The sequence below is a fragment of the Pyrus communis genome, chromosome 3 (assembly GCF_963583255.1).
Source record: "Pyrus communis chromosome 3, drPyrComm1.1, whole genome shotgun sequence".
In the NCBI taxonomy this organism is placed as follows: domain Eukaryota; kingdom Viridiplantae; phylum Streptophyta; class Magnoliopsida; order Rosales; family Rosaceae; genus Pyrus; species Pyrus communis.
The window spans coordinates 16,073,283-16,096,222 of NC_084805.1; the positions used below are offsets into that span (position 1 = coordinate 16,073,283).

Consider the following 22,940-nt stretch of genomic DNA (forward strand, 5'->3'; position numbering starts at 1 on the left):
TAAGTTCTATTGAAGTTTATACCAAATTCATATGAACATTTCCAAGTAATTCATACATAATTAACTTAAAAATAAACAATTTCTCATTGCTTCAATCTCTGCCTCAATCACGATCCAAAACATTGGATCTATGGTGCCAATCAAGCTCACCACCACCAGTTACTTGACCTGGAGTGCTCTCTTTGCTCCAGTTTTTCGTCGCTACAATCTTACCGGTCTTATTGATGGATCTATGGCAGCACCGCCTCAGTTTCTTCTTGATTCTTCGGGAAATCGCATCCTCAATCTTGCCTATGTCTCTTGGTATGAGAATGATCAAAATATTCTCATATGGATCAACTCCACACTCTCTAAATCCCTAATTCCCTATACAGTTGGTGTGAATTTGACTCGTGAACTTTGGGCGAAATTGGAATCAAGACTTGCCACGGCTTCTCAATCTCGCATCCATGAGCTTTGTTCTCACCTTCGTAATGTTAACAAAGGTGATTCCATTGCTGCTCAATATCTTCAACAAAATGAGGCAATTGTTGATGCCCTTGATGGTGCTGGTTCTCCGGTTGAAGATTCAGATTTGATCTCTGTCAGGTTTTTCCCCTGAATATGATTCATTCGTTGATGCTATACAATTTCAACTCGAATTTACAACAATTGATGAACTACATGGTCTGCTTCTTAGGAAAGAGATCCAGTTGGCTAATCACAAGAAAATCACCTCTGAATCATCATCTTTTCAGGCTCTCGATACTTTTGTTGGTATTCTTCCACTTCCTGCACCAAACTCTAACCCTCAGGCGTTTGTTGCTTAGGCTTCTTCTACCTTCAACAATCAAGGTCGTGGAGCGGATCACACTTACAATCGTGGCAATTTCACTTGTGGAAATTACATATCCTATAATAATCAAAGATCAAACAATTATAATCGCCAGAACAACAACAATTAGCGTTATAATCGTGAAAGTCAAAATAATTTTTCTTCATACAACAAGAAAAATTCTTGCAATATATGTCATCAATTTGATCATGAGGCTTGTGATTGCCCTCATCGCATGAATCCAGCCTATGGTGGAAAACCCTCTCATTCAGCAATGGTTGCCAACGCCTTATCTTCAAATCCTACTTGGATTATGGACTCCGATGCCACCTCACACATGACCAACTCTTATGCAACTTTGCAAAATCCGAAAGCTTAAACTGGTCCGAACAAGTGTACATTGGTGATGGAAAATGTTTGCCCATCACTCACTCTGGTTCTACTGTTTTGAATACTTCTACTAGTGCTTTTGAACTCAATAAAGTCCTATATGAGCCTGATTTGAAACATAATTTTCTCTCTGTAAATCAATTTTTGATTGATAATCAATATTATCTGCATCTTTATCTCTCTCACTTCACTGTGAATGATCTTTATTCGGGGATGATGCGTTTTAAAAGACTTGTCTAGCACAGTTTTTATCCATTCCTTTTCTCCACTTCTACAATTGGTCATCATAAAGCACTCACTGCATCAGTGAAAGCTTCAAGAGATGTTTGGCACCAACAATTGGGTCACCCCTCTATCAAGATTATCAATAAGCTTGCCTCTCAATCTTGTATTTCAGTTTTATCTCATATAAATTAATCATTTTGCTTAGATTGTGCATTAGGAAAATGTTCTAGGCTTCCTTTTGTCTTAGAAAATTGTACAACTAGCAAGCCTCTAGAACACATTCACACAGACGTTTGGAGACCATCACCTATAGCTTATTCTTAAGGTTTTAAGTACTTTGTCATTTTTGTGGATGACTATACTCGATATTGCTGGTTCTATCCTTTGAAATGCAACTCTGATGTACTGTCCACTTTTATGCAATATAAGTCTCTAGTTGAAAACTCTCTGTGCACAAAGATTGTTCCTCTAAGGTCTGATTCTGGTAGAGAGTACTTGAGTACTCATTTCTCAACTTTCTTGGCTACACATGGTATTCAACATCAACTCACTTGCCCCCACACCCCTGAGCAAAATGGGTGTGCAAAATGCAAGCATCGCCATTTAGTTAAAACTACTCACACTCTTTTGGCAGCTTCTAAAGTACCTCACATCTACTGGGTTGAGGCATTTCACATAACAATCTATCTTATTAACAAATTGTCCACTGCATCAAGATCATCTCCTTGGGAATCTCTGTATCATCGAGCACCAAACTACAATTTTTTTTCCTCAAAGTTGGATCCCAAGAGTAAGGCATGTGTATTCTTAGGCTACAGTTTGAATCATAAGGGTTACAAGTGCCTTAATCCTGCAACCAACAAAATGCATATCTCCGGGCACGTTCTATTCAATGAATCAAGCTTCCTATTTCACCATATGTCAACCTCTTCACCTACTTCTCCAAATTTAAACCTAGTTCAATATCAACCATTTCATCCATCTTTACCTATACATTTACTTCTTCTCTTGCACCTGTTCATACCAATTTAACCTCACCTCATTCGTCCTCCTCTATTCAACCTACCAATTCACCTATCAATTCCACCAATATAACTTCAAGCTCTTCAATGGCAATCTCACAACCCATCACCACCAACCCTATCCAACCCATCAACACTCATTCAACGTAAACAAGGTCCAAGTCTAGCATTTTCAAGCCTAAAGCCCTCACTGCCACTAAACACCTCCTACCCTCTCAACTCTCAGTGGATTATATACCTACAACTTACCTTCAAGCTTCAAAGTTCTCTCATTGGAGCCAAGCAATGCAAGAAGAAGTCAATGCCCTTATCAACATTGGCACATGGTCTCTTGTCCCTAAGTCTTGATCACAGAATATTATAGGATGCAAATGGGTTTTCGAATCAAGAGAAAGCCCGATGGAACTACAGACAGGTACAAAGCCCCGCTAGTTGTAAAGGGATTCAATCAACAGGAAGGTCTAAACTACATTGAAACCTTCAATCCCATAGTTAGACTAGTTACTATTAAGCTTCTATTCACTATTGTAGCTTAATATGATTGGTTTTTAAACTAACTCGATGTCGGCAATGCCTTTTTACATGGTATACTTACTGAACCAGTTTTCATGCAACAGGCTCCTAGTTTTGAAGATTCAACTAAGCCATTTCATGTCTGTCAATTGCATAAATCCTTGTACGGTTTAAAACAATCTCCAAGAGCTTGGTATGAGAAGCTTTATGGTGCTCTTTACTCTCTTGGCTTTGTAGGCTCTAACAGTAACCGTTCTCTATTTATCAAAAAGGTTCCAGATGTGGTTTTCATCCTATTCTATGTTTATGACATTTTGGTCACATGTCCCAATTCTGCAACCTGTCAAAAAGTGATTCAGCAACTTAGCTCCATGTTTCCAATCAAAGATCTTGGACCTCTACATTATTTTCTTGGACTTGAAGTTAAAAGATCATCATCAGGCATATTCATATCTCAGACCAAATATATCTTGGACCTGTTATCTAAAGCCAACATGACTGGGGCCAAACCTTGCAGTACACCACTCAACATCTCTAAACTTGATCATGAATCTCCATTACTTGAAAATATTTCTGAGTATCGTTCATTAGTTGGTGTTCTTCAATATCTTACATGGACATGACCAGATTTCAGTTTTGCAGTCAACCTTGTATGCCAATTCATGCATAACCCGATAATTTCACACTTTCAGGCAGTTAAGCGAATCCTAAGGTACCTTAAGGGTTCTATTGATCTTGGTTTATGGTTCTCCTCCAAGTGTTCCACCACTCCCACCATCACAGCTTTCTTAGATGCTGATTAGGCCAATTGTGCTCAAGATAGAAAATCAACTGGAGTTTATTGTGTTTTTCTGGGAAATTCATTGATTCGTTGGAGTGCTAAAAAGCAACCAACTATAGCACGATCTTCCACAAAGGCAGAGTACAGATCTCTTGCCAGCACTGCGTTTGAGATTACCTAGATATGCAAACTGTTGGTTGATATTGGCCATTGCTTGCCTAGTTCTCCTCAACTATGGTGTGACAACATTTCTACCATATCCCTTGCCAAGAACCCTATTTTTCCATGCTCGGACAAAGCATGTGGAAATAGACTATCATCACATTCGGGAAAAAGTCTTGGCAAAACATATTTATGTGCATTTTATTTGTACTTAAGATTAGGTGGCTGACATTTGTGCCAAGTCTCTTTCCAAGTCAAGATTCATGTTCCTCCGTGATAAACTTTGACTTCAAGTCCCTCAGTTTAGTTTGAGGGGGGATATTATGGGCAATATTGTAACTACACCATCTAGAGATATTACATAATGGTTAAGAAATCTGTTAGTTTGTTGTGTTTGTTTTCCTTAGTAGTTACAAGATACTTGTATATAAATACTAAAAGTGTAACATTATTCCCTTATGAAATGAAATCATATTTTATCAAATACTAGCAATTTTAATTCTTGGGTAGCAAAAAGTTAGGCTACATCTAGCCCCATATAGAGCCCAGAAACTTGTCAACACAAAGTGACTACTGAAATAATCAGAATGTACACAAATGCGCGTATTCATAGAATTTATCACAAATCACTATCAGCTCCTGAACCAATTTCTTGAGGCAATACATCACCAAGTGGGACTAAATTATCATCATCAAGTACTTTATTTAAAACACGGGTTAGTTTTCTCAGATTTTCTGAAGAATACTAAAGCTTTTCAATTTTGGTTGTGATTCCTTACTAGAATACTGATTCTTAATCACATTGCTACCAATCGATGATTTTGCTGAAGAAAGCTCTGACTTGGCTCAGAAAATAGACCCACCAAGTATTACATATGGAGGAAGGAGGATGAGGAGAGAAGCCTTTGATATGGCTGCGACAGAGAAGAAGGGCGACGTTGGAAGAGGGGAAATTGGTGGAGTGGGTGGAATTGAAGAGGCGGTCGAGGAAGGGTTTGGAAGATGAGGCGAGGAATGAGAGGTGTGGTAAGGAAGATAGAGAATTTTACTCTATGCATTTTCTCTATGCGTCTTCTCTCTAATGGATCTTCTCAGGGTGCCTTGTCGTTTATTGGTTGATTAGAAAAAATTGTTGTATTATTCTCTCTTCCATGCATATTCTATTTTCTCACATTTGTTGAAAAAGAAATCAGCTGGTGGTTTGTTTGGCAAACTATGGTGTTGATCATGTTGGGGTTCAATGGTGAGATTCTTGTCCATTGTGTCCAATTATGGGTTTTGCTATAATCTTGTAGGACTTCCAAATTTTCATTTCTCTTAGGAGTTGTCTTAATTGTTTTTTGTTTCTAATAGTTTTTTACCTTTTTGTTAGGGTATTATTTCATGTCCCCTCTAGCTTATTGTATATATATATTTTTTTTTCTTCTTTAATATATTCACAATAATTCTATGATAGCAATATTGGAGTGGAAGTGATATTGTTCTTTTAAATAAAAGAAATAGGAGTGATAAGTATGATAGGTTTCTGTTAGAAGTTGAATGGCTTCAATCTAATTATGCTTGTAAAAATTTTGGTGAAAATTATGTTTGTAATTCGCATATTGAAGAGCTAATTAGTTTGCAGAGGAAAATTTTCTCCACGGAAAACCAAATACAAAATTTTGAAATTTTGGAGGGAGCAAGAAATGAAGGAGAAGTAAAGGACCATCGTTTGATGTTCCATGGCTATTGAAAAGCATGGGCAACAATGACAAATACTTATCTCATTAAGTGACATCAGCTGTATGAATCTTAAAACGTCACTACGCTCGATTTTGCATCAAGTATTCTGTTAGCTCCAACTTCTCCATCTCTTTTCTTAAAGTCAATATTCCAAGTTTTCATAAGTCTTCCCCTACTCATTTTGCCCTATGATAAAAGAAAATAAATCAAGGTGTATGGAGGAAGAAATTAGAGAAAATTAAAGACAAATTTGAATTATGTTTTCTTTTTGTTGATTTAAAAAAATAAGGGTAAATTACATTTTACCCCCTCGGATTTGAACCTCATACAATATCTTTAAAATATTTCAATTTTATACACAAACTTTTATTTTGTTGCAATTTCATATGTCATTTAGTTAAATCGTTAATTTGACTGTTATGTGACGATGTAACAAATATATGACCCACATATTTGATGACGTGTTATAAAAAAATTGATTATCAAAAATCAATTTAAACAAAAAATTAGGCCACACGCCAATCTTCCCCCACACCACTGCCTCATTACTCCCTACTACCAACTTAGCCCATACACCACATGTTGCCCCATTACAACCCACAACACCAGATGCCCAATTACAACCCACTCATACCTCTTCCCGTCCCTATGTCCCTCTATCATATTAAGGACTATGTTTGCTTGCAGGTGACTCTGCCACCATATCCATCCTTAACTTCGCAGCCCGATTCAGTAAAAAGTACGTGGTATCCCATTTGTTACTATTTTGTAAAAGGTACATGGTATCCCATTTGTAACTATCTTTCTTACTACTGTTTATCTCACAATCGTCTTTCATATATCTACTCCGTCAGTTGGTGTGTGGAGCCATCTTTCATATATCTACTCTGTTAGTCGGTGTGTTCAGCCATCTTTTTTTGCAGAGGCTGTGAGTGATCTTAATTGGCACCGTGTCATGGACAAGGAACTTGGTGCTTTACATGCCAACCGTACTTGGACCTTGACTACGAGCCCCTCTAGGGAAAAGTTCCTATTGCTTGTAAGTGGGTGTACAAACTGAAGCATAATTTTGATGGTTCCATTGAACGCTACAAAGCTCGTTTGGTTGCTAAGGGTTTTACGTAGGCTGAAGGTATTGGTTACCATGATACCTTTTCTCTCACTGCTAAGATGATCACTGTGTGTTGTCTCTTCGCCCTTGCCTTTAGTCAATGTTGCTCCCTTCATCAACTAGATGTTGATAATGCTTTCTTGCATGGTGATTTAAATGGGGAAATTTATATGTCTATTCCCCCTGGTCTTCGGCGTTAGGGGAAGAACCTTGTATGTCACCTCCACAAATCCCTTTATGGTCTCAAGCAGGCTTATCACCAGTGGTTTGCCAAATTTTCTTATGCCTTTCTTTTTGCTGGCTTCAAACAATCCAAAGCTAACTATTCACTGTTTACGAAAAAGTCAGGTACTTATTCACAACTTTGCTCATTTATATGGATGATATTGTGATTAGAAGCAATGACATGGCTGTAATTGATTCTAAGAAATCTTCTTTCCCCAATCACTTCCAGATTAATGATCTTGGTGATTTGAAGTATTTTCCGGGCATTGAGGTTTCTCGATCCAAAAGTGGCATTTACATTTCACAACGTAATATATGCATTAGAGATTCTCAAGGATTATGGGAGCAAGACCCATTGTATTTCCTATGGATGATACAAAATTGTCCGACAAATGGGAACTCCTCAAAGATCTTGAAAAGTATCAATGTCTAGTAAGACGATTAATTTATCTCACAATAACCCGGCCGGATATTACCTATCCTATAAATGTTCTAAGTTGTTTCATGCATGACCCACAAATTCCTCATATGGATGTTGCGCTTCGTGTTGTTCGTTATTTGAAATCTACTCCAGGTCAAGGCTTATTATTTCGTTCTAACAATCCAATAATGTTAACAACTATTTGTGATTTCAATTAGGCGGGTTGTCCTATTACTCACTGCTTGACTATTGGCTACTGTGTTTTTTGGGGAGATTCTTTGATTTCAAGGCCAACAAAGCCATAGAAAATTGTTTCACTTAGGACAAGTACCCCATTCCCTTGATAGATGACCTCCTAGATGAATTGTATGGGGCACAGTACTCCTCCAAGTTAGATCTAAGATCTAGATATCACCAAATCTTGATGAACTCAGAAGATGTGGAAAAAATAGCTTTTAGAACTCATGAAGGGCATTATGAGTTCCTTGTGATGCCTTTTGGGCTCACCAATGCACCAGCCACTTTTCAAAGTCTTATGAATGATTTGTTCAAGCCATATCTCAGAAAATTTATGTTAGTTTTCTTTGATGATATTCTGATATATAGCAGGACTTGGGAATACCACTTGACTCACTTGCAGCTTATATTGGGAATTCTTAGAGATAACCAACTCTATCTCAAGAAATCAAAATGTTCATTTGGACAAGCTTCTATAGATTATTTAGGGAATATTGTATCCCGTGATGGTGTAGTTGTCGACCCTTCCAAGTTGCAAACAATTTAGGAATAGCCTACCCCCAAAAATGTTAAAGAGTTAAGAGGGTTTTTGGGACTCATTGGCTACTACAGGAAATTTGTGCCAGGATATAGGAAGATATGTCAACCCTTGTACAAACTAACAAGGAATGATGAGTTTGAGTGGAATTCAGATGCTACATTGGCTTTTGAATAACTCAAGTCTATTATGGTTTCACCACAGGTTCTTACTCTTTTAGATTTCTCTAAAACTTTTGAGTTAGAATGTGATGCATCTGGATGTGGTATTGGTGCTGTGTTACATCAATCACGGAGACCTAGAGCTTTCACTAGCCAATCTATAAGTCCCAGAAATCAAGCTCTCTCTACATATGAGAGAGAGTTGATTGCCATAATACATGCTGTGAAGAGATGGCAAAACTATCTCTAGGGAAGACACTTTATCATCAAGACTGATCATAATAGTCTTAAATATTTCCTAAACCAAAGGGCAAATACTCATTTCCAACAGAAATGGGTGTCAAAACTGTTGGGGTATGACTATGAAATCCAATACAAACAAGGGCATCAAAATGTAGTTGCTGATGCACTCTCTAAAGTTCAAAGGACACCTCAATTACATGAATCTTCTATTTTTGTAAAAGACATGGACACGGAGTGTACTGCTATATCATATTGATACTTTGGATGGATGGATGAGCTCAGAATGAGTAATAAGCAAGATGAGTGGATTGTTGAGAAAAAGAAAGAAGTGATTCAAGCTATCCAAGATGGCTCTGGAAGTTCAACATTGGGCAAGTATTCTATTGACAATGGATTTCTGTGCTACAAACAAAGAATGGTTTTAAGTCCTTCCTCTGATTGGAGAACTAAGATCATTGAGGATCATCATTCAACTCCTGCATCTGGGCACCAATGGGTCTTAAAAACTTACTAGAGAATTAAGAAGAGTTTCTATTGGGAAGGAATGCAAAACGACATCAAGAAGTTTGTTGTTGAGTGTTAACTTTGTCAACAAAACAAATTTGAAACTATCTCACCCCCTGGATTGCTTCCTCATAGGGTATAGGCTAACATTAGCATGGACTTTCTAGTAGGCTTGCCTAATTGTAAGGGAAAAACTGTGATATTAGTGGTGGTTGACAAGCTCTCAAAATATGCTCATTTTGTACCCTTGTCACACCCCTACACTACCACTGTAGTAGCACATCTATTTGTAGATCACGTATTCAAGTTGCATAGGATGCCTAATTCTATTGTCAGTGATAAAGACCACATTTTCATTAATGCATTTTGGAAAGAACTGTTTAAATTGCAAAACTCAAAGTTGTGCATGAGCTCAAGTATCACCCACAAAGTGATGGCTAGACTAAGGTGATGAATAGATGCCTGGAAACCTATCTCAGATGCTTTGTGAAAGGTCAACCAAAGCAGTGGGTTTAATGGCTCTTTTAGGTTGAATGGTGCTTCAATACTTCTTGTCACACCTCCTCTAAATATACTCCATTTGAGCTAGTCTATGGATACCCATCACCCCACATAATCCCTTATAGATGGGCACTACAAGAGTTGATACAGTAGAGCAAAGGTTACTTGAAAGAGATAGGAACTTATCTGTGCTAAAAACTAACTTAGAGCTGGCTCATAATATGATGAAACAGTACAGTGACAAGAAAAGGACATAGAGACATTTCACAATTGGTGATTTTGTTTACTTGAAGTTGATACCATACCAGTTGCAAACCTTAGCACCTCACAGTTATCACAATCTACAACCTAGGTACTATCGGCCCTATGAAGTACTTGAGAAGATTGGTGATGTGGCTTACAAGCTTAAACTGCCACTGGGGACTAAGATACATCTAGTGTTTCATGTGAGTTGTCTTAAGAAACAATTGGGTGATCACACTAGTGCTCAAACTATTTTGCCTCAGGTTATGAAAGATGGCTTGGCTCAAAATAGTCCCAAAGCTGTGATAGCTAGGAGAATTTACAAGAAGGGAGCCTCTGTAGGTGTGTAAATTTTGGTGTAGTGGTGATAGGAGCATATTTAGGCGACTTACTTAGCTTGTTTTCGTGCATCTATGTTGTTAATTCATAGTTGTTTTAGTAGTTTAAGCCATTTTCGTGTGTTTTTAGGTTCATATGGCTAAGGAAGCAAAAAGATGCATTTTGGAGCAAAATTGGGCTTGGAATGGATAGCATATGCTTGGAGCCAAAGTGTTGGACGAATTTGAAAGCCTTGTATGCACTTTGGACATAAAACAAAGGGCCTAGCCCAATCAAACAATCCTTTGAGCCATGCAAAACCTCTAGCCCAATCAACAACCCTTAGCCACATGCATTTCCACCTTCCTACTTCATCATTTCATCATTGCACCACCATTCACACACACATGCACTTACTCTTTCATCATTGCACCACCATTCACACACACATGCACTTACTCTTTCATCATTGCACCACCAATTCAACACATGCATTTCCACCTTCCTACTTCATCATTTCATCATTGCACCACCATTCACACACACATGCACTTACTCTTTCATCATTGCACCACCATTCACACACACATGCACTTACTCTTTCATCATTGCATCACAAATTCAACACATGCATTCACACACCAACAACCTAGCTCTGTTTCCATCATTATTTCATCCACATGCACTCTCAATCATAACAACCACATTCACTCTTAAACAATCACCCACATATTCTCCCATTCCCCCTATAAAAACCCATGCATTCATACACAAAAATCACATCTCATTTTCATACGCAAGACACCACAAACACATCCAATCTTCCCCTTTGCCGCAAGCTCCCATTCCATTTCTACACAATCTCTTCTCGGCTTCATTCCATTCCATACACTCTCCCATTTGCAGAAACCATTCAACCTTAGCCGCTCCACCTTCATTTACAACACACTTGGAGCACCAACACCGAAGGCAACTCTTAAGGGATTTCAACATCAGTTTTGCTTCAAAGGTTCTTTCTTCTTAATCCTATGTTCACTCATGTTATATATTTTTATGTCAAACCTTTTGTAAACATGAAGTGTAACTAATCTCTCTCTAGGGATTCGATGTAGCCTTGCAAGATTGCCATGTAGTTAATTTAGAATTCTCATTTAATTTATCTATTTCTTGTTTCATTCTCCGATTTAATTGTGACTTAGTGTGTTGATTTTAATGCTTGATCATCATTTGAATTAACCACAGGTTGTTTAGCCAAGATTAAAGCACACATCATGCATAATCTTGGTGGATATGTGAATGAATGAAGGGAATGTTTTGCAAACATCCTGCTGAGTGTTCCCTTTGGTTTTGTGAAAGTTTCTTGTGCACTACATATTCTTGATTAGGAACCAAAGTTGCACATCACAATTAGGCTCATGATTAAAGACATTTGATCAAATCCACACATCATATGGTTGATCATATCTAAGTGAAACAAACTCAAGAAATAGGTAGATGACTGAGTATAAACTGATTTAACAAACATGGCCTTGGGTTAGCAATGGTAAAATCGAATCCCTAGCTTCATCTCCATTGGTACTATCTCATTTTATTAGTTGTTGATTCATTTATTTGTGTTTACTTCATTTCCTTATGCTTTCAAGTTACAACAACAAATCTGCCTACATTGATTAGTTTTATTTCTCTAGTAAAAAGTTCTTGCAAAACAAGTGATTATATAGGTCCAATTAGTCCCTGTGGATTCGACACCCTTACTTGTGCCATTATACTAAACATATTCTAGCACGAAGAAGGAAAACCTCAATTAAAATGGCGCCGTTGCCGGGGACTGATTTCAGTCCCTTATAATTGCTTGTTTTGATATTAAACCTTGTTCTTTTCATTTTAAGTAGATTTCTGATTTTTATTCAAACTTGTTTTATCTTGTTTCAGGTAGTATATGTCAAATAGACTTGCTGAATTAGGCCAAAGAATTGAACGGTTAAAGGGCAACACTTTGGAAAGCTTTGTGCCAACAAGTTCCTCCATTGTCCGTGAAGAAGAGGAAGGGAAACCGTCTAGTCCAACAAGTGAAGGATCGGAGCACTTTAATTGGGAAAGAGAAGAAGAGATGGCGGGCGACCAAGATGATCTTCGAGCTTTGGAGGATTTTGCTCAACCAATCATACCAAATTCACCTTCATGCATCTTGCTGCCCACAGAAGCTAGAAACTATGATCTTAAATCTTCACATTTCCATATGTTTCCTTCTTTTTATGGCTTACCTAATGAAGATCCTTTAGCTCATATTAAAGAATTTTACAATGTTGTGAGTGGTTTACCTTTACAGGGAGTAAGTGAAGCAAATCTGAGGATGAGAGTGTTCCCTTACACCTTGAAAGATAGGGCCAAGGGTTGGTTAATGACTCTAGTACCTGGTTCACTCACCACATGGGATGCCGTGGCTAAGAAGTTTTTGGAAAAGTTCTTTTCCACTCAAAAGACAGCCACATTAAGGGGACAAATCTTCAACTTCAAACAAGATGATGGAGAACCTTTCAATGAGTGTTGGGAGCGCTTTAAAGGCCTTTTGTTGCAATGTCCACACCATGGGTTACCTCTTCACTTACAAATGCAAATTTTCTACGATGGACTAACCCAAACATGTCAATCAACTGTTGATAATGCAGCAGGTGGAGCTTTGAAGAAAAAGAATGCTCAAGAGTCATATAACATTTATGAGATGTTGGGATCTAATGCTCAACACAAAGATGTAAGGGGTAAGAGAGTTGGAGTATATGAAACAAGCTCTAATCATGATCTTTCTTTGCAGGTAGCTAACCTAGAAAAGAAGCTTGAATCCGTGCTCAACATGGTGCCAAAAGCAAGTGAAGTGTGTGCCATTTGCAACATACCAAGCCACCGTACTCATCAATGTCCATCTAGGGAGGCTTACCCCGAGTATGTCCAAGAGCAAGTGAACCTCATGAATTCTTACAATCAAAGGCCAATGAATGATGTGTATTCCAATACATATAACCCAAGTTGGAGAGATCATCCCAATCTTTCGTGGAAGAACAACAATCAATTCCAAAACTTCCAACCAAAACCTACTCTTGAGGATACGGTTAAATTGTTAGCCCAAAATACCTTGCAATTCCAACAAACCACCAATAGCACTCTCCAACAACATTCGGCGGCTCTAACCAAAATGGAGACACAATTGGGGCAGATTGCAGATGCCTTGAGCCAAAGAGAGGTTGGAAAGTTTCCAAGCCAACCTGTGATACTCCAAAGGAACCAAGAGCAAGCCAAAGCAATCACTACACTTAAAAGTGGTAAGGTTATCAATAATAGAGTTGGCAATGAAGTTACTAATGAATCTGATCATGTGAATGCAGAGGTTACTCAAGGAGAAAATGAGAAACCAAATGAGGAACCAAGCCATGCTACTCCCTCGTTTGAAGCACCAAATCTTCACAAGGCCGAGAAACCTTACACTCCACCAATACCATTCCCTGGAAGACTTGCCAAGAGCAAGCAGGATAAGTCATTTAAGGAGATTTTTGATATTCTAAGTAAGGTGAATGTTAACTTACCTTTGCTTGATGTCATTAGGAACATGCCAGCTTATGGGAAGTTCTTCAAAGAGTTAAACAACTACAAAAAGAAGTATGGACCACATGAGAAGGTAGTGGTGTCCGAGAATGTAAGTGCCGTGTTGCAAAGAAAACTTCCACCAAAGCTCAAGGATCCAGGAAGTTTTTCTATCAACATCACCATAAGAGACAAGAAGGTAGAGAAGGCGATGCTTGACTTAGGTGCTAGCATCAACTTAATGCCTTATTCCGTATACCTTCAACTAGGTTTGGGGGAATTGAAAGCCACCACCATTTCATTACAACTTGCGGACAGATCCGTGAAATATCCAAGAGGTATAGTAGAGGATATTCTAGTTCAAATTGATAAACTAATCTTGCCTGTGGATTTTGTAGTGTTGGACATGGAAGAAGCTCCTATACATGACCGAGAATTGCCTATTTTGCTTAGGAGACCGTTTATGGCCACGGCCAAGACCATCATTGATGTGCAAAATGGACTCCTCACTATGACAGTGCTAGGAGAGACCGTTCAATTCAAAGTGTTTGAGTCTCTTTCACATCCTTCTTCATCTCTTGATTGTTATGCCATTGATGTGCTTGATTCGCTTGTTTTCTCTAAGTTCTTGCAGGCACAATCTAATGAACCATTACAAACTGTTTTGAGTCAATCTCAAGATGAGTTTGATGAAGAAGATGCACTCATGGAAGAGGTAGCTGCCTTGGAAGCATTGGCACCGTATCCTTTGAATATTTTACCTCTTTTAGAGCCTTTAGAACCATCGAGGTCACATTTAACCCCTTCCACTGTTAAGGCACCAAAACTTGAACTTAAACCACTTCCACCACATCTAAAGTATGCATATCTAGCTGAATTTGAAACTCTTCCAGTTATCATAACTTCTGACCTCACCCCAAATGAAGAAGATAAACTAATTAGGGTGTTAAAAGAGTTCAAATCAGTTATTGGTTGGTCTATTGCAGATATCAAGGGAATAAGCCCTACCATGTGCATGCATAGGATTCTTTTGGAAGAAGGAGCAAAGTCAACCCGTGAACCACAAAGGAGGCTCAATCCACACATGAAGGAAGTTGTGAGGAATGAAGTGTTGAAGTTGTTAGATGTGGGGATCATATATCCCATTTCTGATAGCAAATGGGTGAGTGCTATTCAGGTGGTACCTAAGAAGGTGGGAATCACGGTGATGAAGAATGAAAACAAAGAGCTTGTGCCCACAAAACCCACGGCTAGTTGGCGTGTTTGCACCGATTACAGGAAGTTGAATTCTAGCACTAGAAAAGATTACTTTCCTATGCCTTTCATAGATCAAATGCTTGAGAGATTGGCAGGTTACTCACACTATTGTTTTCTTGATGGTTACTCAGGTTACAATCAAATTGCAATTGCTCCGGAGGATCAAGAGAAAACTACCTTTACTTGCCCGTTTGGCACATTTGCATACAGAAGAATGCCTTTTGGACTTTGCAATGCTCCAGCAACATTCCAAAGATGCATGTTGGCAATCTTTTCTGACATGGTAGAAAGATTCATTGAGGTATTTATGGATGACTTTTCAGTGTTTGGTTCCTCTTTTGATGAATGTCTTAACCATCTCTCTTTAGTACTTCAAAGATGTCAGGAAACAAATTTGGTTCTCAATTGGGAAAAGTGCCAATTTATGGTGAAACAAGGAATTGTGTTGGGGCATGTAATCTCTAGCCAAGGAATGGAGGTGGACAAAGCCAAAATTGACATCATCACCAATATGGCAGCTCCCACAACCGTGAAGGGAGTAAGAAGTTTTTTGGGACATGCGGGTTTTTATCGTCGTTTCATTAAGAACTTTTCAATGATCACTCGTCCATTATGCAATCTGTTAGCTAAAGATGTTGTATTTCATTTTGATAAAGCTTGTATGGATGCATTCAATACTTTGAAACATGAATTAACCTCGGCCCCTATTATTATGGCACCAGATTGGTCTTTACCTTTTGAACTAATGTGTGATGCCTCTGACTATGCTATTGGTGCAGTTTTAGGGCAAAAGGTGAACAAGCTCCCACACGTGATCTACTATGCAAGCCGGACTCTAAATGATGCTCAACTTAACTATTCCACAACTGAAAAGGAGTTGCTTGCTATTGTTTTTGCCTTAGAGAAGTTTCGGTCATATCTTGTTGGATCTAAAGTTATTGTGTTTTCTGATCATGCAGCCCTTAGGTACTTGATGAAAAAAAAGGATGCTAAGCCACGCTTAATTAGATGGATACTCTTACTACAAGAGTTTGACTTGGAAATTCGAGATAAGAAGGGAAGTGATAATGTTGTGGCTGACCATTTGTCACGGCTCAATGAAAACCATGGAGTTGGACAACCTTTGCCTCTAAATGAATCATTTCCAGATGAACAACTCCTTGTTATTCAAGAAAAAGAACCATGGTATGCTGATTTTGTTAATTATCTTGTTTGTGGTATAATTAGAAATGACCTTTCTTTTCAGGAAAGAAAGAAGTTCCTTGCCATGGTAAAGCACTACGTTTGGGACGAACCATATTTGTTTAAATATTGCCCTGACCAAATCATTAGGAGGTGTGTCCCAGAGAGTGAGCAACAAAGCATTCTAATGTTCAGCCATACATTGGCATGTGGAGGACATTTTGGTGCCAAAAAGACATCTCTAAAGGTTTTACAATCTGGTTTCTTTTGGCCTACTTTATTCAAAGATGCTTTTGATTTTTGTTCTAAGTGTGATAGGTGCCAGAAAATGGGGAACATTAGCCGAAGAAATGAGATGCCATTGAACAACATTTTGGTGGTGGAGCTCTTTGATGTTTGGGGAATCGATTTCATGGGACCATTTCCATCCTCTTTTGGTTACTTATACATATTAGTGGCAGTAGATTATGTATCCAAATGGGTTGAAGCCATTGCTACAATAACTAATGATCATAAGGTTGTTTTGAATTTTCTTAAAGATGTGATTTTTTGTAGGTTTGGAACCCCAAGAGCTATTATTAGTGATGGTGGCAGCCATTTCTGCAACAAACCCTTTGAATCCTTGATGAAGAAGTACAACATCAACCACAAAGTGGCAACCCCGTACCATCCTCAAACCTCAGGACAAGTGGAGATTAGCAATAGGGAGATCAAGAACATTTTGATGAAGACCGTAAGCCCTACAAGGAAGGATTGGTCACTGAGGTTGAATGATGCACTATGGGCATATAGAACAGCATATAAGACCCCCATTAGCATGAGTCCTTATCGCCTTGTGTTTGGGAAAACTTGTCATTTGCCAATGGAGCTTGAACACCGTGCATATTGGGCCATCAAGAAGTTCAACTTTGATTACAAGGATGCTGGAATAGCAAGGAAGCTCCAACTTAATGAGTTGGAAGAACTCAGAAATGAAGCATATGAGAATGCAAAAATCTACAAGGAACGGACTAAGCTCTATCATGACAAGGCCATCCTACGGAAGGAGTTTCACCAAGGTATGAAAGTACTGTTGTATGACTCACGTTTGAGACTTTTTCCAGGTAAATTGAAGTCTAGGTGGGTGGGACCATTTAAGGTGCTACAAACATTTCCCCACGGAGCTGTGGAGATAGAGAACATGAAGAATGGCACCTTTTTTAAAGTCAATGGGCAGCGATTGAAACCATATTTGGAGAAAGTGGAGGAAGAGCAAGTTTATCAAGTTGTAGATTTTCTTGAGTTTACAACACCGTGAACAAGCTACCATGTCTTGCCTAGACATTAAATAAAGCGCTTACTAGGAGGCAACCTAGTGTGGTTTGTGTTCTTTCCTCATTTTGTGTTTATGTTGTCACCATTCCATATTCTTTGCCTACTTGCCTTGTGTTAGTTGTGGTTAAGTGTGTTTTTGCTTACACGAATGTATATGAGGGCTATGTTTGTAGACAAACTATTGGGTTGCTTTGAAAAAGGGTTTTATGACACGGGACATGTCATAACTTTCGAGGGGGTGTTTATTTGTAAGTTCATGTCGGAGCACAAAGGTAAGCCGCCTCCCCGAATTTCAATTTTCTTTTATACTAATATGTTGTTAATGATTCAGGCATCCACTCTAGAATTTAAACCATTACCGGATCATTTCAAGTATCACCCTCCATTCAAAGATCAATTCCATGCCGTTTGATTTGATTAAAAAAAATAATAATAAATAAATAAATAAATAAAAAATAAACATGGAGAAAGATGGAGCTTCACAAAGGTTGTTTACGTGAAGCCCCACTACGAGGCGTCGGAGCGGAAGGCATAGAAGCGGGAGGCATCGGAGCGGAAGCCATCGGAGCGGAAGGCATCGGAGCTAGAGCATTCCAGGCCTCAATACTTGGCCAAGCGCTGGATGACCCAGGAAAAAGGTGCCTCTGGAGATAATCGGCAAGCCTTTGACGGTCACTGTGAATTCAACCCTCAGATTCTTGCAGCTCATCAAGCTTCCTCTTCATGCCCGACGAATAGTTATTTGCAAGCACATGCAAACTTCTATTCTCGTACTTAAGCTGCTGGATCTCTTGTTTAAGACTTTCCACCTCTGCCATCAATGATTCCACCTGACGGGAGCGGGCAAGCAGGCGTTGGCCCATGTTGGACACAGAACTCGCACACTGAACACTAAGTGCGAGGGACTCTTGAACGACCAACTCATCGGACCGTCCTGACAGCAGCCTACTATCTTTTGGAGTGAGGAGGTTCCTAGCTACTATTGTAGCTGTTGTGGCGTCCTGCATCACGGAGTCTTCACCTGTAAGAAGACCGTTAGAAGATAAGAAAGAAGGGCGTCATACGTTACCTTGACGCGGCGCGCCCGTATCACTGTTAAGGCTCAATTCCAAGCTAAGGTTCGATGGGTTTGCCATTTTTCAAAAGTGTTCAAAGAGAAGGGATGGAGTTAAATTTCAAAGGGCCGGAGTCGATTTTCAAGAATGGGAAATCTTCAGTGTGTGTTTGTTGGCGGTGATCGATACCTCTATAAAAAGCCAAGGCGACGCGTCCACCGATTCAAAAAGCCGGAATTTCAGGCGTAATTTTGGCGACGTTTTCTCGGCTTTTCAGAAGACGTGTTCAACTTTGTCAAAAGATTTCTTCTTTTCAGAAAACACGTGGAGGCCATCATCACAACTACACATCTTTAGCCGACAGGCGCAAAGTCCGGCGACGCTTTCTCTGCTTTTCAGAAGACGCGTACAGCTTTGTCAAAAGGAGCCGCATCTGCACTACCACGTGTCATTCAGAAAGCGAAGGGGCGTCGTTCAGAAATCGAAGGGGCGCCTGCTCAGAAATCGAAGAGGCGCCAATATTTCAAAAAGCCGGATTTGCGGGATCAAAACGTCTGTCGACAAGGGTAAAAGAATGGTACCACCACTTGTTATTATCTCTATATATGTCGACCTTCATCTTTTATGGCAAGGAAAACCTGAAGAAAATGCCCAACTCTCCCTCACCTCTGAGGGCGCACTCCTAGCAAAGCCTTTCGAAATACTCAATTCTTTCTTCTTCCCCAAAGATGATACCGGATGCCTGGAGTACAGATTACCCAGGAGGAAACGGCGGATTGAAGTGTGCTGATTCATTCACCGCTTCTTCAAAAGCAAAGGTATCTCATATCATTAAGGTCAAAAGCAAAAGTATCTCATATCATGCTCTTTCCCTGTCTTTTTCTTTGTCCTTGTTCTTACTCGCATGGCAAAGTGAAAGAAGCAATCAGCCAGCACTTGGAGTCAGTCTTCTGTTCTTGAGCCAACTGCCTGGAATCTATTCCTGATTGCTTACCTAGCATTGCTCTCGAGTAGTCATCTTCAACGGTTGATACACTTCCAGAGAAGGGACCACTCCTGCAAAGATTGAACAAAGAAACAGATAAAAGGGGTAAGCTCAGACCTTCGGGGAAGACCAAAAGAATCCTGCTGCCCAGTTCAAGATTATGTAGCACAAAGGAAAATCAACGATGGGCGGAAACCAGTTCAAGAGAAAGCCTGTGGAATCACCAAGATCAATGCCTCAATGCAATCACCAAGGAGAAGAGGGAATTTACACTCCATAACCAGATTTGCGTCCCTAAACTCTTCTCTTTGTTAATTACATTTTGCCATGTTTAGTATGTTTAAGTGCTTTTTGTGTGTTTACTTATGTTTTGTGTGAATCTATGCTTAAAACATTGAGGACAATGTTTGATTTAAGTGTGGGGGGGTAACTAATGTTGTTAATGCAAATTCGTGGGATTTTATCACCCATAACTTCAAATGTTGTTCCTTGCTGTTTTAAGGTGTTTTTAAATTGTTTTAGAGTGTTTTAGTGTGTTTTGTTTTATAACTCCGAAAATCACATAAAAATTTGAAAAAAAAATGTTTTGAAAAGCCTAAAAAGAGTGTTTTGAGTCGTTTTTGTGTGTTTGTGTCTTAGGGTACCTTCCAACACAATGATAAGGATTTGGTTTGTAATTGCATGACGGTTAAAAAGAGTTATAAACATGGATGAAAGTTTGATTTACTCTTGGTATATGCTTGGTTATGGTTATAATGTATGACTTCACATGCAATCATAAAAGAAAAATTCGTTTTTGTAACATGCTTGAAGGAAGGAACTCAAACAAACGCTACAACCTTGTGAGACTTGAGCCTAAACATTCTTTGGAGAGTTATTTTCTGTGATTCTTTGTTTTCTAAAGTTGTTGGATGATCTCATTATTCCTTGCTTGGTTGCTACTTAGAATGCAATTGTATCATGCTAGAACTAAATGCTAGAACTTATATCCATTTCATTCAAAGCATTGAATTGCATAACATATATCAAGATAAAGTTGTGTAGTTGCCACCATAGCCAAATAGCCTTACTTCCCATATTTCGTATTTGTTGTAAGTTTTAACCCCTTTGAGCCTTGTTTAGCCTATGTTCTTTGTTAACCCATGTTATCCTTACCTAGCCTAGAATAGGACCATCCATGCCTTTGTTCTTAAAGCATAGTAAGCATGACGGAAAATGAATTCCTTTTTGATTAATATGTTGCAGAAAATAAGTGTGGGGGAAGGATTATTGATGAGAGTTGTTGTGCCATAGGCACGGCTAAAAAAAAAAAAAAAAAAAAAATTGAAAAAAAAAAAGAAAAAGAAAAGTGAAATAAGAGTTGTTTGAATTTCCCCTATTAGTCTAAAAGTTGTTTTCCGCGCTCTAAAGGGAATTCTAAGTGCCTAATTCAATACTTTGTTCACTATTGCTTTAAGAATGTTTGTTTATCCTTCACCTTTCATTGTTAACCAATACCCTAGCCCCGTTACACCCCTTTGACTTCTATCTTGATCGTTATGTGTTCAATAATGTGGAGTTTGGATTTGATATGAGCTTATGGAATCACTGGTTCTCATTCTAAGTAGTAGCATTCCATTCATGAGATCATATTCATGTCATTATTGTAAATCCAGAAAATGCTTTCTTTGTTATAACATATGTGAGATACTAGTCTTTCATGTTTACATCAATCTCTCACATATAACTAGTGTAGGGTGTGTAGTCAGAAAATCTGTGTGAAAATAGAGTGCATTCTAGTAAGGAATTGAGTAAATTCTCTAAAGCATGTTACTACATTTGAAATGTGTTTTAATTGCTTAAATGTGAACTAGTATGTGGTGACTATGATTAAGAATGTACTTAAGTGTAAAGATGGCTAAAATCTGTGAGAATAATGATTTTTAACTTGTCATGTGCATTGGAAGTCCCTAAGAGGGTTGTTGGAAGGTTTAGGTTGTGTTTTACTTGTTTAGTGTCGTTTTGTTTATTTGTTATTATTTTGTTTTGCTCGAGGACTAGCAAAAGCTAAGTATGGGGGAATTTGATAGGAGCATATTTAGGCGACTTACTTAGCTTGTTTTCATGCATCTATGTTGTTAATTCATAGTTGTTTTAGTAGTTTAAGCCATTTTCGTGTGTTTTTAGGTTCATATGGCTACGGAAGCAAAAAGATGCATTTTGGAGCATTTTGGAGCAAAATTGGGCTTGGAATGGATAGCATATGCTTGGAGCCAAAGTGTTGGACGAATTTGAAAGCCTTGTATGCACTTTGGACATAAAACAAAGGGCCTAGCCCAATCAAACAATCCTTTGAGCCATGCAAAACCTCTAGCCCAATCAACAACCCTTAGCCACATGCATTTCCACCTTCCTACTTCATCATTTCATCATTGCACCACCATTCACACACACATGCACTTACTCTTTCATCATTGCATCACAAATTCAACACATGCATTCACACACCAACAACCTAGCTCTTTTTCCATCATTATTTCATCCACATGCACTCTCAATCATAACAACCACATTCACTCTTAAACAATCACCCACATATTCTCCCATTCCCCCTATAAAAACCCATGCATTCATACACAAAAATCACATCTCATTTTCATACACAAGACACCACAAACACATCCAATCTTCCCCTTTGCCGCAAGCTCCCATTCCATTTCTACACAATCTCTTCTCGGCTTCATTCCATTCCATACACTCTCCCATTTGCAGAAACCATTCAACCTTAGCCGCTCCACCTTCATTTACAACACACTTGGAGCACCAACACTGAAAGCAACTCTTAAGGGATTTCAACATCAGTTTTGCTTCAAGGGTTCTTTCTTCTTAATCCTATGTTCACTCATGTTATATATTTTTATGTCAAACCTTTTGTAAACATGAAGTGTAACTAATCTCTCTCTAGGGATTCGATGTAGCCTTGCAAGATTGCCATGTAGTTAATTCAGAATTCTCATTTAATTTATCTATTTCTTGTTTCATTCTCCGATTTAATTGTGACTTAGTGTGTTGATTTTAATGCTTGATCATCATTTGAATTAACCACAGGTTGTTTAGCCAAGATTAAAGCACACATCATGCATAATCTTGGTGGATATGTGAATGAATGAAGGGAATGTTTTGCAAACATCCTGCTGAGTGTTCCCTTTGGTTTTGTGAAAGTTTCTTGTGCACTACATATTCTTGATTAGGAACCAAAGTTGCACATCACAATTAGGCTCATGATTAAAGACATTTGATCAAATCCACACATCATATGGTTGATCATATCTAAGTGAAACAAACTCAAGAAATAGGTAGATGACTGAGTATAAACTGATTTAACAAACATGGCCTTGGGTTAGCAATGGTAAAATCGAATCCCTAGCTTCATCTCCATTGGTACTATCTCATTTTATTAG

The 22,940-nt window shown here is 38.6% G+C and overlaps 1 protein-coding gene and 1 non-coding gene across 2 annotated transcripts; one reads left to right on the forward strand and one right to left on the reverse strand.

Moving 5' to 3' along the window:
- Positions 1-130: 130 nt before the first annotated feature.
- On the forward strand, positions 131-17,329 carry LOC137728284 (uncharacterized; the record flags this gene model as incomplete). Its single annotated transcript, XM_068467117.1, has 6 exons — positions 131-588; positions 680-794; positions 6,317-6,368; positions 6,553-6,618; positions 14,106-16,316; positions 16,821-17,329. Coding segments are annotated over exons 1-6 (3,411 nt in total), but the record flags the coding sequence as incomplete, so codon positions are not given.
- Positions 12,616-12,726, reverse strand: LOC137730376 (small nucleolar RNA R71). Its single transcript, XR_011068137.1, has one exon. It is a non-coding gene; the product is annotated as a small nucleolar RNA R71 (small nucleolar RNA).
- Positions 17,330-22,940: the final 5,611 nt, after the last annotated feature.